Source organism: Lepisosteus platostomus, chromosome 13 (assembly GCF_059453375.1).
Source record: "Lepisosteus platostomus isolate fLepPlt1 chromosome 13, fLepPlt1.hap1, whole genome shotgun sequence".
In the NCBI taxonomy this organism is placed as follows: Eukaryota; Metazoa; Chordata; class Actinopteri; order Semionotiformes; family Lepisosteidae; genus Lepisosteus; species Lepisosteus platostomus.
Window position 1 is genome coordinate 36,123,897 of NC_142623.1, and position 16,708 is coordinate 36,140,604.

Consider the following 16,708-nt stretch of genomic DNA (forward strand, 5'->3'; position numbering starts at 1 on the left):
AATGCTAAGCCTGTTGATGACTGAAAAATATTGGCTTGAGTTGTTCATTAACATGGATTAAAAAAACATCTGATCGGAGATTTACATCCTGAGTTGTCCTCGCAGAGAGTTTGTGACACTTTTGTTGACGCACTACCAGGGCAGAGGTCACTGGAAGAGAAAACTTTCATTCATGGTCTTACAGCGCCACCTATTCACTTCCTGTTCTGCACAAATCCTTCCGCTTGCCAATTCCTCCCCAACAAATAAACAGGAATTGAAGAGAGGACTGGTTTTGAAATAACTTCTGTGTCTTGGAGAAAAACTTTGCTGGTCTTATTTTGGGCCTCATGCCCAGGTGCTTCCTGAATGAATCACAACACACACAGCCAAAACTGTGAAGGAAACATTTCCTGTCACCCCCCCCTCCCATATTACACCTACACCTTCATCATAACCCATTACTTGGCCTTTCCTCACTGGATCTACGTTCTTGATTATTTAAACTTTTATTCACAGTGCAACTAGTCTCCAAAAGTATCAACATTTTTGTTAATGTGGCATTTCATAAAGAGAAAAGGCGAAACATCTATACCAGGTGAAAACCAAGCAAAATGTATGGTCTAAAATGCAATAGTCAAGAAGGAGGAAGTCTTAACATTTCTACATTTCAAACACAAGTACATTTAATACCGTTTTTGTCCTGCATTTGTACTGGTTACAAATGAAATGAGTCCCTTTGGTCTGCTTATTTGGTTACTAATAGGTCAGTAGTCTGAGGAACTGTATTGTCTCCTGCACAGTCTCTAATAAAAATGACCACAGAGAGTCTGGACCTCAGTTCTACATCTCATCCGAAGAACGGGTACTTTTTTACCGTATAGTGTCCCCCATCACTATCGGGGCCCAGACCTCTGTGTGAGCGCCCCCTACTATACCCACTAACACCTCTTCCAGCACCAACCTTAGCATTCCTAGGAGGTCTCCCATCCAGGTACTGGCCAGGCTCACACCTGCTGAGCTTCAGTGGGTTCCTCACTCCCTGAGGAAGCCATTTCTGTAAGTGATTCAAATTCATACCTCAGATGGTCAAATTCAGATGGTCTTTTGTCCACTTCTGGTTTTCAGATAGCAAACACAAGGGGCAATAACTGGAGATGTAGAGATAGTGCACAAAGATTTAACACATTGTGAAAGCCCGCTGAAAGCTTTTATCACCATTTAACATAAATTAAATAAATTACACAGGGAGAAGAACAGTAAATAGTATCACTGTAGCCTGGTGATATGACAGGTAAACTTAAGAGTAGAAAAAGAAAAACAGCCTATGTGTATGTGTACATATCACAGATCCTGCATCAGGACAAGACTTCACAGAAATGGCTAATCATCTTTGTCTGATTTTAAATAGTCAAAAATCAGTATTCTCTAAGTGATATACACAACACAGGTGCTAGACAGGGTTTTTCAGCGGAAAAATCAATTGTGAAAACGTCTGGATAACTCATTAAAAAACAAAATCTCACTGACAAGAACATATTCAATACATTTTTAATCTTCTGGGCTTCAATACTTTAACAGCTGCAAAGAATACCTACTGTAAATACTGTTCAATATAGAAGTAACATCCCACTAAAGAGGAGACAAATAGCATGAAAAAAGGTAATTGATTCTGTATCACTTATATTAAAACATTATTCAAAATTAAAAAAATGAACATAAAATTAAGCTATAGCGGAACACTGGCTTAAAATTTTACCCTGATGTGAATCCCATTATTAGTATTCACTTTTTCAAATTTCATTGATATCACAATGTTAAAAAAAAACAGTACTTTCTCTAAATGAGTTGTTTTCATTCTTTTCTGTGACATGGGGTCCTACAAGGAAAACAGAATGAATCAAACTGTACAAGAAATAAAATTCAGTATTGCAAAAAATAAATCAATAATTAACTGATTATTTTCTTATTAATATGCGTCCTGGGAAAATGTCTCTTTTTGGATTTAATTGATCCTAATTAAGCACACACCTCAGCGGAACTTCACAGATACCATCAGAACAAACGTTCATGACCTTATGATATGTGACTGATACTTAAACATGTTAAAATAGAACACGTCAAACAGCAGCCTCCTCCAGGGGCTAAAACACAAAGGTACACACACTTTCAGAACTGCATCATGACGAGAAGGAAGAATGTTTAAGAAAAATAGTTTTCTCCAGCAATAATACTGGAGATTACTCAGCATTCTGTTCGGTCAGATTCCATCCCAGCAGTATTTTGGAAGAGAAAATGTTGTCAGTGCTGCAAGATAATCATTTCTAGACACCCACCAGCATGACGCAGAAGCTGATGACCACCAGCTGAACATTACAGAAGGCTTTACAAATGACCCATTATTAACCTCATGGACGTCAATTGATGACATGCCTGATGAAGCTACTGTACCTACAGTAGGTACATTCTTGTTTTTGAATACGTAAGCACTACATTGAATACAGAAGAGACCAGAAGATGATGTCGTGGCATATGTCATTTAATTTGCCCTTAATTTATAATTCTAGAACCTGAAACTCCCTTAAATGCTGTAAATCCAATAAAAAAAGATCTAACACTTATGCATACCACCTCTTATGGCTGGAGCTGACTAAAAGTGACACCGCAAGACTTACCGAGTAATTCTAAATTTCACGTGCTTTTAAAATTTTGAATTTTACACTCAGGGCATTTTCAGAGATACTGTATATCTAAATAAACCATTATACAAAAAGATGTTTAAATGCAGACATCAAGAACACTAAAAAAACATACATCTCCTTAAATACACAACAAAAAGGTGGTGAGGTACCAGATTGACAGAAAGGGAACTGGCAGGAAATCATGTGGTGACGCTTTCTACATTAGCCTTTTCATCTGAAACGACTTTTTATCTGAAGCGTGCTCACATTTAAATTATATTGGCACTTTTATACAGGTAACTGCAGTTAGGAATTTTATTTTTTTTTAAGATGCACCGCATACATAAGATGTATCTGTAAAACGTTCTCAAGTTACATTTTAGTCAATTCCAGCCACTGCCAGGAACGTTCTGGTGTAGAAGACCAATAGCTTGCACAAACAAGTCCGACTCCAAAACCCAAGTCCCCCTTGCTATTGTGTGTAAAATTTGTCCTTATCTAACTGGTAATAAATAATTATGAGCTCATTGCCTTCGCCATGAACATTACACTGAAATATAGTTAAGAAATAGTGAATTTATAGCTGACCAAATCGTCCCCTAACAATCTTGGGCTTTCACTTGAAGATTTCAGTGCTAAGACATTATGTTTCATGCACATGCATGTTAAGAGATCCTTAGTTTATACATTCTAACAGACTGATCCAGTGTAAATAGGTGCCTACAGCAACCATACCAGTGTTAAAAGTAAACGTAGAATAACAATTAAAAAAAAAGTCTTTCAACAAACACAAAGACAGGCATCCTCCTCTCCATCTCACACTTTTTAGTGCCTGTCAGGCTGTCTTGTTTAAGGAAGGCATGATCTGAACTCTGAAACAGGAGTGGCTGTGTGCTCTCTTTTCGATTGCGGCAACCTCGAGTCTTGTGGTCATTTTTCTTTTAACTGGATCTCGCTGGTGGGGCTTCTAAGATGTCTTCTAGGGCTTCTGCCTCATCTGTTTCCACTGCGTTTTCCTGCATCTCCTGCTTCTCGACTTTAGTCTTTTTCTTGGGCGTGGTAGCAACAGCATCGTCCTGCATCAGCTCTTTGGCCAGGATTGAGGTGACAGCGTTGCCAGCTCTTCGATTGGCTAGAATTACAAAAAGAAAGGTATCAGAGTTGCACAAGCGAACCTTATTTATGTTTTAACTTGCAGATTCAGTTCTAATACATGGAGGACTCCCGATGTGAATGAAAACAGAGCAATTACCAGAGCCTGGTTTGGTTGGGTTACCAATTTCTGAAGCCCATAACAAAAGAATAAAATGAAGCCTACGAAAACTGTAGAGAGAGCAATATGTTCTAGCTCTTTAAAGGTTGTAAAACAAAGGAAAATCAAGAAATGGAAAAAAAGTGGTCCTTGCCAAGGCTGGCAGCTGCTGCCTTCTGTTCTCTGAAATGAGGGTCTGCGGGTGATTAGCCTGCGAGCTACAGGCCAAGTATGAGACGCACTTGGAGGAAGGAAAGTGACAAACTGTCTCCATAGGGTCCCGCGCACACTTACATAAGCGAACATCTATGCCACAGTCAGAAAAATAAGTTAATCATCCAATCTGTTCATGAATGTGCTGGAAAACACCAAACGTATTTATTGTTCAGTTTGGGCTGCCTTTCAGTGGAGCCATAAAAGCTGGCCTTTGGTCCAGACCAGATAAAATGGGAGAAAGAAACATGCATCGATCCAGTGCCATTCTGGGCCATGCTGTTATTCATGGTGATGAATACTGATGACATGGAGGAGTGTCCTGGGCAGCATCTTGAAATAAGCAAAATCAGGAATGACGCACACGGCTTTAAATAGTAAACAAATCAATATTCTCTTTCATGCTGTAGGAGCAATGCAGAGTTCTTGTGTGTTTTTGAGCGGCATGTCAAAATAGAGGCTGCTGTGTGTAATTCTACGGACCTTATTAAATGACCTCTAATTTAAAGCTTTTATCCTAAACATATGCATTTTTTGGCAAGTAAAACATCTTCAAAATACGCATTATACTATTTAAAGGGATTACTAAAAAGTTTTAGAGATGAAAGCTATTACTTTCTGAATAATAGACATACACTGGCAGTACTGAGAGTCTTTTAACTCTCCTCCTAAATTGTTTAGCACTGAACACAAGGAGTAAACTACTGAAAACAAGCAGGTTGTGATGATGTTTTTATGGAAACATGTCTTTATCTCTTTACATTAACAATTTATATGCAAACTTAGGTATGTTTTGGATTTTTTCACAAAACTCAGTCACAAAAAAAAAAGATGTGAAATAACAGCACATTTAATTGCCACGTACCCCTGAAATATAATGGATACTGACAGGCTTGGCAGGAAAGAAACATGTCTGATCTGCAATCTGGACGCCTCTCTCAAACTTTCCACTGCTGTGTGTTTATACTGGAGCAAGAGTAAGAACTTACTGAGAAAGACAAAGGTTACAGCTTGTGGGGCTCAGAAGGATGCAATATCCGGTACTTTTGGCAGGGAGGGATAATGTAGAGTTGTATGCTAGCCCCCAAGTCATTTCCCTGGTTGTTAAGCCTGCTACACAGAGAGGGCTTTTAAATGTGATTTTTACTGCAGGTTTTATCATTGAGCAAACCTCATTCATGCCACTGAATAAGGTTAAATGAAAGCACAGCACACACGTAGTCTAATAAATCAACAAACAGTGCCCTCCAAAAGTACTGGGACTGCAAATAGCATATACTGTATAGAATATCAAGGGGAAGCAAATATTGACTTTTACACTCTGAAAAGTACTTAATTTTATAGTGACTTATTTCAAGTAACCATGATTGAGTTGAACACAATACATTTCTGTTGTAATATGATCAAATGTTAGCATTGAAATACTCAAAAATAAATTGCATGTTATATTGTACATATTGTACATGTCATTTGAATTAATCAAAATATCCCAAATTGACTATAAAGTAAAAATAGCATTTTTATACTTTGTTGTCCTAATACTTTTGGAGGACATTGTACAAGAAAAAACAGCTAGCATGATGTTTTTGGTACGAATCATGAAATGTTCTGGAACCTGCATACTGCATCCTGTCTTTTTAAAAACAGTTTTAATATTTTTTTTCTGTTGTATTAAACTGTATATTTGACTACTTATTCTACTGATGAAATCCTGTATCTAATGACAACTAGAATTGCCAATGCAAGCAAATTCAGAATTCAGCCAGAAAACCAGGTTTATAAAATGCTTTAAGAATTGCAGCATTCTTGCCAGACATTGAAACATCACATGATGAATTAAATCGAGTTACTCTCCATTTATTTCAACTCTGCATTCCTTGCAACAGGAAGTATATTTATATTTATCTTATTAACTGCTGTGTTTCACTGTTAAAAGGCTACTGTTCTTAGCAATGCCAACCTAGACTGAGTTGATGCTAGAAAGATCAATACACTCTAGAATGAAAACAATTTTATATACTGTGTATAATGACATCAAGGGCCTCTATTTGGTTTGTGTATGTGCATGGCCTGCGATTGACTGGCATCCTGTCCAGTGTATATTCTACCTTGTGCCCATTGCTTGCTCCAGCTCCCCTGTGACCCTGTACTGGATAAATAGATTATAAAATGGAAGGATCTTTATATCAAATAAATTATCTTGAAAATGGTTTACCACAAGGTGAGTTCTGTCACAGCAGTTTTGACTTGCCTTTTAAAGGATTTGAGTAAGATTTAAGTAGTTGGATGAGAATTCCGGCCTGTCAGAAAATCTTCTTTATGAAAAGAAGACTAAATTTACAATCTGACTTCTAACCCATTCTCTGTGAGGAATACTTTTTGAGAAAGTTTCTGCTTACAGTCAGCTAAACAGTAGAAAAGTGTTCTGTGCTGAGGTTTCTTTGCAAAAACATACTTATAGTAATGACAAGAAATGTGAAATAAAACAATGGTGAAAATGTTAGGGGCCAGGAGAGCGACAGCAGGCATGCGACCTCCACTGAGGCAACACAAAGTCCCAGCTTCACAGGACTGGAGAGGAGGACGACATCTAACAAAACGCATTATGCTTCACTGCCCCTGAATGCGCCATCCTCTCCTTCCTGCAAAGTAAAATAGTGTTTAACAGATTTGTGGATCTCCCTCATTTGCAAAGCATGCAATTATTGCTATGGAGTGAATTTGAAACTGTTAAATTGGAACTGTTAAGTGTTACGATTCAGAGATAATTCAAACATTAATGTCTCTTATCATTCATCCTATGCACTTGCACTGGGGGGGTGTATTTTGTTAAAATACTGCTTCATATGTTCTACTGACTGTGATATTTCATGGAGCAGGACCAAAGGTGTCTATGGAACAGTACAGGTACACCAGTGCTGTGTGCACTGAGAGTGCAGCCGGCAACAGAACACAGCTAAGCTTCTTTGTCTGCTTTCACCATCCCCACCCTTGAGAGAGAAAAAAACCGCACACAGCCTTGCGTGTCAGAGTACATATGGGCTGTGACAATTTTCTGCATGGAGGAAGTAAGCCAAATTAAATAAATGACAAGCAGGGGCAAGGAGAAATCTATCCTATGAAGGGTAAATTGCCGCATCCTGCCCTTTTGTTTGTTTTTCTTTTACTGACTAGAACTCAGATCCCTTTTGTTCTTTTGTTCCACGCCGCCTCTGTGCTTTCATAAAATAGCTCCTATACGGTATAATCGTCTGCACTTACACCAAAACCAGAGCATTTCTACAGAGGCAAAGACAGACAACCTCTCTTCCTGTGTGGGAAGGCGGCATTGGATCTAAACCGGGGAGCTCATTGAGACCCTGAGGATATGAAGCTGTCTTATTTAGGTCAGGGGGAGAAGCAAGCAAGCAAGCAGCACTCTCCATCTTAACCCTCTCATGACGGTGGGGAGCCTCCATCTCAACAGAAAACCATTTGATTGCAAAATTAATTACATTGATAATGTAATGCAAATAAAAATAAATCGGTGGCTTCATCCCTTTCAGTTAATTCACTCCGATTAATAATTCCAAGGTTTGGTTTTCACTAAAGCCTAATTTATTATCATACTTTTAAATGCATAGTTCATTTTCAACTCCCTGCCTTTGTCATTAATGAAAGCATATAAGACAAAGGAAGAACTTTTTGAGAATACACTTATGCAATATATGATGCACAAAACCCCAATTATGTCTGCATCTTTCTACTGTAGTGTACTGTATTAGCACTAATGCCTGAAGTTGTATTTTACAGTTAAGACCTATCTCAGTACCTTCTAATTGAATAGGAAAGTTAATATTTTTAGAAATGAGAAAACATTAGGTTTCACTTTGAGATCTCAGGTACAGCCGAGAACTGCCTTATACCATGACAAAATTCTTCAGTCATTTCTTTTTTTGTCAGACTTCCCAACCCCCCAGGAGAATACAAATTCCCTTTGTCTTTTGTATCAATGATCATTCAGAGTTTTCAGGCCTCTATTAATCTAAAAAATTAAATCCGGAAAAAAAAAATTGTACCACAAACGATGCTGTTACAATGCCATATCTGAAATGATTATAGTCTTTATGCGTTACCAACCATGGAACTGCAGAAAAGCACACTGAACTGTTCCTTTTGTAGCCGTATTTCTTTAAGAAGATATGTATTTTTTTTAAAGAATAAGTCCAGCTATCAATTTCAGTTTTATCAAGCAAGCTGATTTTCAAAATCATAATAAATCAGAGGTTTGTGAAGTTGTTTTCCAGTCAGCAGCTTGATTCCCACAGGATCTGAGAAAGCAGAGAAAGGACCGAAGAGGGTGGCAGAGAGTGGCCACAGGAAGTGGCCTGATCTTATGATAACCTTATAATGAACACATTGGCTTTTAATAAACTGCACCATTGCAAAAGTTCCCAAATCAGACACTGTTAAGTTTTACATTGAAAGCTTTAATTGTCATTTACACACTGCTGAACCCTGCTCCTGGGAAGCTTAATGAGGCTATGCTTTACATAAATAGCAGCAAACTTACAAAATAAAAAGGCCTCAAACCCTCCATTTGAAGAGGTGGTACTGTAGGATATGTTTGTTAACGCAGAGGAGCACTACCAATTACAACTTGTTTCTACAAACAGCACTATTCATTACCAGTGAGAAGTGCTATATATATTTTCCCCCCTTCCTTTCTCAATGAATGTGTATACAAATAAAACATACTCTGAAAACAATGAGAAGGAACAAAAGCAGATGTGTGCTTGTTCTTAATCTATGGCTACTTCCTCACAAGTTTCATATAGTAAAGAGGGGATATCTGGGCATATTTTTAGATCTTTTGTGCCTGCAGAACACAGCTAAGTAAATCTGAGGAAAGGGAAGACAATAGTTAATTTAATGGTTTAATTAAACTAGATATTAATCCCATCATTATTACCCCCAGGTTTCCACAGGGGCAGGGATCACTTGCTATGAAGGGTTTACTACCGCAGACAGAAAATTAAAATTACCACAGTGAAATGAGTGCAAACGGGCAGAACAACTGTAATGGAGCACTTACTCAAGACTTCCACTAGGGGGAATTGCAAACAATCCAGTGACAGACGAAAGCACTCAAATGACATTACTACAAAATAGATTAATTGAACGTCCAATTAGTCCAGTAAGTTATTTACTAGACTATCCTCCAAAAAATGTTCTTTTTCAAAATGCTTTCTAAATTTTTCACATGGAATTATCTCTCTCATTTACTTTCTTTGAAGAAATGTACTGACTGTTCTATAAAGTGGTCATTTTCTAAGCACGCAACTCCATCAGACAATGTGCAGATCCATAAATGGTCAGTGCTTATTCTAGGGCTAACTTCACGAAATCAATAAACTATACATCAGTAATATTCATAAATATATTGTTTAAATGGAAAGGCATTGATTAAATTATTTATGTGCGTGATTAGATCTGATTAACTCTCTGAGGATCATTACTTGTAATGAGGAGCTTGTTACTGTCGATGAACCCAGCAGCTATGCTGTTCTTTTCCAGTGGGTTCAAGTACCCAGTGGCCTTTTGAAGCTGCCTACAGAATAGGCACAGCACCTGTAGCATCCTGTCCATGATGATGAAACGCACATGAACCTCTTGATTCACAAAATGATACACACTCCTATCCTCACCTACAGTCCTGAACTTTGTCTAATCATCGAGCTGTTGGGCTTACAATCTACGACAGGTCGAGAATCATGGCTGTGTGGGAGAGGCTTCGATCAGATTTTCTATTTCTACAGATTGAGAGGAGCCAGTTGGGAAAGGTCTGGAAGCTGGTAAGGAAGCTCCCAGGAGTTCTACATGCCCCTACGTGTTCTACATGCACGAGGACTGGATGGCCCTACAGGGGGAGCCATCAAGGCTGACACCAGAGCCACTGGAGGGGCTACCCTTCCCGGCTGGCCTGGGAACACTTGGGAATCCTCCAAAAGGAGCTGGAATGTAGTCTTAGATTCTCTCTAACTGACATGCTGTGGCAGCTTTTGCAGCGGACAAGCTAGTGAGCAACTAGAAGTGAAAGTGGATATACAGTATATGGGATGGCATGATTCTGAGTATTGTATTAAACAAGATAGGAAACCTGCGGGGACACCAAACTACTCAAACAAATAAAAGCCTCTCTCCCACAGGCTCCGTTCAGGTGAGGCTGATGCTTCGCTCACTGTACCTCGGACTAAATCTGGGACTTTTGCTCATCATGCTTTTTTTTTTGTCACTGCCCCTTTGTCATGGGATGCCCTTCCTTCAGCTCCTTGAGACCCAAATTGCTTGATTCTCTTCAAATCAGAATTCAAAACTCACTTACTGGAGCCTGTGTCTGACTTCCCTGCATTCTGTTCAGTTTGTTTTTATTTTTTGTTTTACTTTAGAAATGTACCTTTTTCTCTTTCTTTATCACTATTATGGGTATGGAAACGCACATTAAAATCAAGAGTTATTTTGTTGATGTCATATACTTGGACAATGGGAATTCTGGTCAATAATCGTTGCTTCAACAATAAACCTCTTTCAGCAAGAGATTAGCTACTTCTACACACAACATTTCAACTGGGGAGAAGTGCAACTTTGTACAAGTTCGCGTTACTGAAGTGTAGCACGTAGGGACAATGCAATATGGTCGAAAGAAATCGGAAAAGGAGATACACATTGAACGTTTTCACTAATTTGAAGAACTGCATTTAAATTTAAATAAAAACAAGAGGCATTTTTCACAGCTCTGGAGGGAAGCTTCACAACATTAAAAGATTTAAGAAGTGCGTGGGATTACATTACAGCAGCACCATGAAGGAGGCCCATTTACTGCGTATTTGTAGAACCACTGCATTCATTTTAAACCACATGACATTCTCTTCTGAATATTTGTGAATCAGCTTTGATCTGTTTCCTTCTGTTACACTATGAAGAGAATGAATCATCGCCACCAGACTTTAATGTCTCTCAGTGGAGACCAACAAAGAGAGAGTTATTTTTAACCCGTCTTGCACACTGCAGCTGAAATGGTTCATGTTCTGATGACATAGTATACTGCCGACATGTGGTGGTTGTGGAAATAGCCTACTTCTGTACAAGTGCTGATGACACATGAGCATGGTTTGGTTTTACTGTCTAGATTGAATGCCTTTCTAAATCCCCTCCATAAAACCAAGGATATTTGCCACCGGAGCAGATCTGCTTTCAAGGCATTCAAAAAAAGAAATAAAAAACGAAAAATAGTGGCTGCAAAAGTCTGAGGTACTGAAATATAAAGGAAACAAATTAAAACACCAAACAAGCATGCATCAGAAAACAGTTAAACATACGTTAGCCATGTTACAAAAGGAACAAAAAACAGCAAATCGTGACTGCATCTAATCTACTGTGTTAAGTTACAAGTGAGTGAGACCAATGGTTACTTCCATTCATAGAGTAGTTAAAGACCAAATACCAAAAGCAAATACTAAATCATCTTTTTAATACTTCTCTCCATATTATAAATGGATTTCTCATTCTAGGTTCTAAAACTCCAGAATGCATATTGCTAGTGTTTAGCTTTCAGACATTTTTTGACCAAAAAATTAAATTTCTTTCTTACAGCACAAAATCTAAGGCTTATGCCAACCACTATCATCAATTCTATCACAGGTAAAAGCAGCTCCTGAAATTGTCCAATGACAGCTCGGACATTATTTCCCACATGCAGTGACCTGTTTAACTACATTGTCTAATTGATTTCTCAATGCCTTAGGAGGTATCCAGGCTGGGTGTTAGTCACACAAAATCACAATGGCACACTCAAACACACTCCAAACGTTTACCAGGCTGGTTTCCGAACTGTACTCTGACAGGGAGAGCATGGAGTCTACAGAGGGAGAAAAGGAATGATTAGACAAGGTCTGTTTCCATCCCAAATTTCCCAAAAAAAGTGACAAAAGGTGAGAAAAACCTCTGACACCTCTTAGGAGAACATATCAATAGGACCTATTAAAACAAGTTTGTAAAACCTACAGTGATTTAATAGATATTAAAACAGGTTGAATCCTTGATTATTAAAGATTGTGAGCCCATTTCAACAGCTTTAAATAGACCGAATTTGAAGTGAGATGTGTAAACCCGGAGTGAACTTACAAAGTCAACCCCCCAAAAAAAACTACTACCAACTCAATGAAAGAGAGAATTACATGTATGACAACAGGACAAAAACAGAAAGAAGGAACATTAAGAGGAAACATTTCTACCTAACCATGTGGGAAACGACAAGATGAAAATCTCTTAAATTATTAATTGAAAACAAAAGCTTTGTTTGTAAAGCTCTTTATATTGCTAAATCTTGACCTTTGTAATTTGCCCAACTTAAAAACAGTAGTAGTTTTGTATAATAATAAAAAAACTAATAGAACATTTATACCCAAAGGCACAGAAAATTACATTAGAATTAAATTAAAACAGAGGCACAGTTCCCAGATTTTAGATGAGGATATTTATACGCTTCTAACAAGTAATGTGGTAGCTGTAAAACTAAATTAACACCCTTTTAATGCCCTGGGAGAAAAACCATGCAGAGATGATGCACTTTCTAAACTAATTAAAGATTATGTAAATGACCCTACAAACGTCAGCGATGGAATCATCTTCTAGAAACAGAAAATTAAAAAACAATTAGATTTCATGTTCATTTACAATATTTACAATAAACATACAGGCTTGAATTAAAGATATTCCAGAATCTTTTTGGACTGTTATCTACTGTAAGTACTACAGAGTTAATGCAACTTTGCTCCATTTATGTGAGGATACTAAATATAATGAATTTGTCCAGAATTTTACAACACTAAATTAGGATTTGTGAGTTTTCCTATCTTAGTAAACAGACCATCTACAGCCCAGGAAATCTTTAGTCTAGACAAACATTTCTAAAGAATATAAAAGAAATACAAAAATTCTGAGTGGGTGCCACAGGAATCTGAAAATTACAACAGTTTTAGACTGGGTTTGGTCACTTTCAGGAATCTGACTGCTCGTATATAATAAATTAAAGCCCAAAGTACACAAAAATAAAATGAAAAGGCTTTCATAAATTCAGTTCATGGCTTGGTAATTATATAGTTAAGAAACTAACAATAGAGCTTCTGAAATTCTATAATTTGGGAAGAAATAAAAAAAATCATCTCACATGTTAACACAAAATATTGAAAGTAATCTCTGCCTTTTCTAGAATATAGTCCTTCAGAAACTTATGCAAGCAATTTCATTGCTTTCCATCAACTTTATCCTATTTATCAATATTTCCCTTCAGCTGTTCCAGTTCAAACAATCAAATGAACTGTTTTTGTCTAGAGTCATTTGTAATTCTGCAGATGGATGTATTGTTGTAAGTGGTCAAGACCAGAGAAAAAGAAAAATACTCATTGTCTCGGCAGTGCTGGGTCCCTCCATTTTGTCAAGTGGTTGCTTTAAAAATGCTCTGCTTACAGCATGCACACTGGCCTATTGTCAGGCTGTACAAAAACTAGAATGGCAGATTAGGAGTGAAGCCCTCAGAGACAGACTGTGGGTTTAAGGTAGAACAATGTCTGTTTTCGGGGGGAAGAGTATATCCCCCACAATAAGGAGCCTGTTGCTCCATTGACGGCCCTTTGCTTCATTTCTTTGGAAAAAACAACACAAAAATACCTCAGAATGAAGCCATCTGCTGTAGCTGTAAATAGAAGTCAAAGATCAAATAGGCAACACGTTTCATGCTTGCCTATCTCCCAGCCTACCTCCTAGGGTTCTTTCTTTAAGGCAGGGTGGGGGAATAGAAACAGGAGTAAAGGGGCAGGGGGTGGGGGTCATTTCAGTACTGTCTGGTGTACTAACTTTGTTTAGCTTATGAAGAAAAAAGAGGCTTGTGCTGAGAGTTTTGTGCGGGACATGTCATATTGTCATACAGGCGCTGAACCAGTTTAGAGAGCCAATAAAAAACAAGGAGACAAGCAGCTGTAAAGAAGGGTCCAGCTATATGTTTGAAATATTCATCAAATAAAGCTCAATACCAAAGACCGTTGGACAAACTGGACACTAAAGCGATGTGTGAACTTTCTATATTTACTACCATGGAGTGGAAGTTATGTTTTTCCTGAGACAACTACAAAGTTACTAAGATAACTATAATTGTAATAATTGCTTCAACACACTAGGTGAATGGGGGTTTCTAATTGTTGGCAAAAAAAAGAATAATATCATATGAAATATGTAGTAAGGAGTAATCCAAAGATGCTGAATTTTAAAGATTTAAACAAATTTTTCCAATCCAATTTAACTACTGAAAATCTAGACACAGCAAAAACAATGATTTGCCCTTGAATCATCCCATATAGGGATGCTGAGAGTCTTTTATGCTGACATTTGCCAATGCATAAAATCAGTACTGATGTATTCAGCAAGGCTTAGATTACAGACAAAAACATCTAGCAAAAGAGACAAAAGGTGACTAATCTTAGCCTACTTACTGTAGACAATCCTAGCCTTAGTCTTAGACAATCTTACCTAAACTAAGATTATAAAGTGACAAAAACACCTTACAATCTTAGTTTAGGCTGTTTATTGTCAATCCCATGTTTAAAAGTACACATTGTTGTTCAATTTCTTTTATGTTACTCTAACGTTCTTTCAACACATTCTTTGATAATGGAACATATGCAGTTTTTATCAACACTGCTGTGCAATTAGGCATCAAAAAACATTCAGAAATCTTGGATGGAACACCAGCTAAGCAAAACATGATTCTACCAAGTCACTTTTATAAAAACAATTCTAGAACCATCTACGTGCTCATTATGTTTGATAGTCCAGTAGTCTGCAAAAACTGTTCCCTGCTTGGTGTACTAAGCCTAAAAGTGCAGAATCAGGGAATTCTAGCTCTCATTAAAGTTCAGCCAAGGGGACCACACACTGAATGTGGAGGCTAATTTACATGAACTTATGACATATTCATAATGATGTAAACATTACCCACGCTGGAATAACACACAGTTTAATGAGGCACAGCATGGTTTCAATGGATATTTTGTTTTAGTAAAAAACATTGGCTATTTGAACTTCTAATTTTCATATGAATCAATGTTACTAAAATTACTAAATGAATGTTAATTTAGCTAAACCATTTACCACAACTTTCAATAAATCACAATCGATTTTCTAAAAACATAAATGTAATTTTTCTATGATTGTCTCTAATGTATGATGGAACAACCTACATAAGAAAGCAACTGAAGTTAAGTCTTCATCTTGCTCCTCTTCTCGCATGGGAACTTGAAAGATTGAAAGATCAACAAGGATAATATGGAAGAATGTTTTTAACAAATTATTTCAAAAACAAAACCAGATGCAAATGCTAAAATTAAATGTAAGAGAACAGCATGACTAAAATTCAGATGTACAGTTATATTCTACACCCAAGCTATACTGCTGTCCCTTTCGGAAAACTGTGGAATGAAAAAAGGAATGTTGGAGTTCTAGTTAAAGAGATGGTTTAGAAGCTATGGAATTGAAAAACCATGTGGTCCGTTTGTTCTCTGTGAACCACAGTCCTCCTTGTTCGTTTTTTCTCTAGAGACAAGCCAAAAGAATTTCTAACTCATAGCTGGTAATTTGTTTTCACATGTGCCAGAAAACTATATACTGTACCACCTGAAGAAGAGCCATTAAAAAACATTCTTGCACAGTCTTAAACCAACCCCAGTAACACAGTACTCTGCAGCTGTCTTCGGTTTCTATGAAGTTTACCATTACTTGAGGTGAAGCTGTAAAACTGTGGTAGATTAACTGCAAATAAAGTTTGGAGTTTATGAGTTGCATTTCAATGTCAGATAAATTATTCCCCCGATAATTCATTCTTTATAGACATGACACGTGATCCAAAATGAGCCTTTGGGAACAAAGAAAGAACACATTGAAGCAGTTTACCCTCTTCTGTCCTGGCATTAACCTATTTAAACTATCTCTATGGGAGCGCACATCTCTCAAAGGCATCTGCTAGCTAGACTCTGAGAATCTGATTACAAATACTTTCCATTTTCTTTCCTTTACTGTATCATCACCATCACTATAATGTTTAGGGAGTTAATGCAGCTTTTAATAAAAAAAAACAATGCTTGGGTGTATTTCTGTTTTAATTGATCAAAAATAATTCTACTTGAGTGCAACACAGACCTAGATCACCACACAGCATGACATAAACAGGCTTTTGTGTGTTCTTTTCTTAAACACCCAGAAACAAAATCAAAGCCATGATAAAAAAGCATCATTTAAAAAAGAGGTCAGCATGTACTATTTTCAGACTATTCTGATAGAGGATGGCTCAGCCCACAGTATCCATTCTAATGACCTTGAAAAAACAGAAGAATACGTGATATTGGTACCAAGGTTATATCCCTGAATTCTTGGGTTGTACAAAACAAACTTCAGACTAGAGATTTGTAGCAAACATCTGCTCTTTCCTGCTTTCCAGTTCAAATAGTATGTTGCAGTTTCCATCTGATTCCACCCTAAAGCAGCAGGCTGGGGT

General features: G+C 37.4%; 1 protein-coding gene across 2 annotated transcripts in view; it reads right to left on the minus strand.

The window, feature by feature from the left end:
* Nucleotides 1–1,516: 1,516 nt before the first annotated feature.
* The window catches only part of LOC148650542 (protein diaphanous homolog 1-like), a 41,363-nt gene continuing 26,171 nt past the window's right edge, over nt 1,517–16,708 (minus strand). Inside the window, exons 10-11 of one of the 2 annotated variants that reach the window (XM_088604492.1) lie at nt 11,979–12,022; nt 3,647–3,792 (exon numbers count right to left, since the gene is read on the minus strand). In XM_088604492.1, the coding sequence (XP_088460618.1) occupies nt 3,742–3,792; nt 11,979–12,022 (95 nt within the window). In that variant the 3' untranslated portion in view covers nt 3,647–3,741. Of the gene's footprint in view, nt 3,793–11,978; nt 12,023–16,708 lie in introns of both variants that reach the window. The other variant, XM_088604491.1, reaches the window with a different exon arrangement.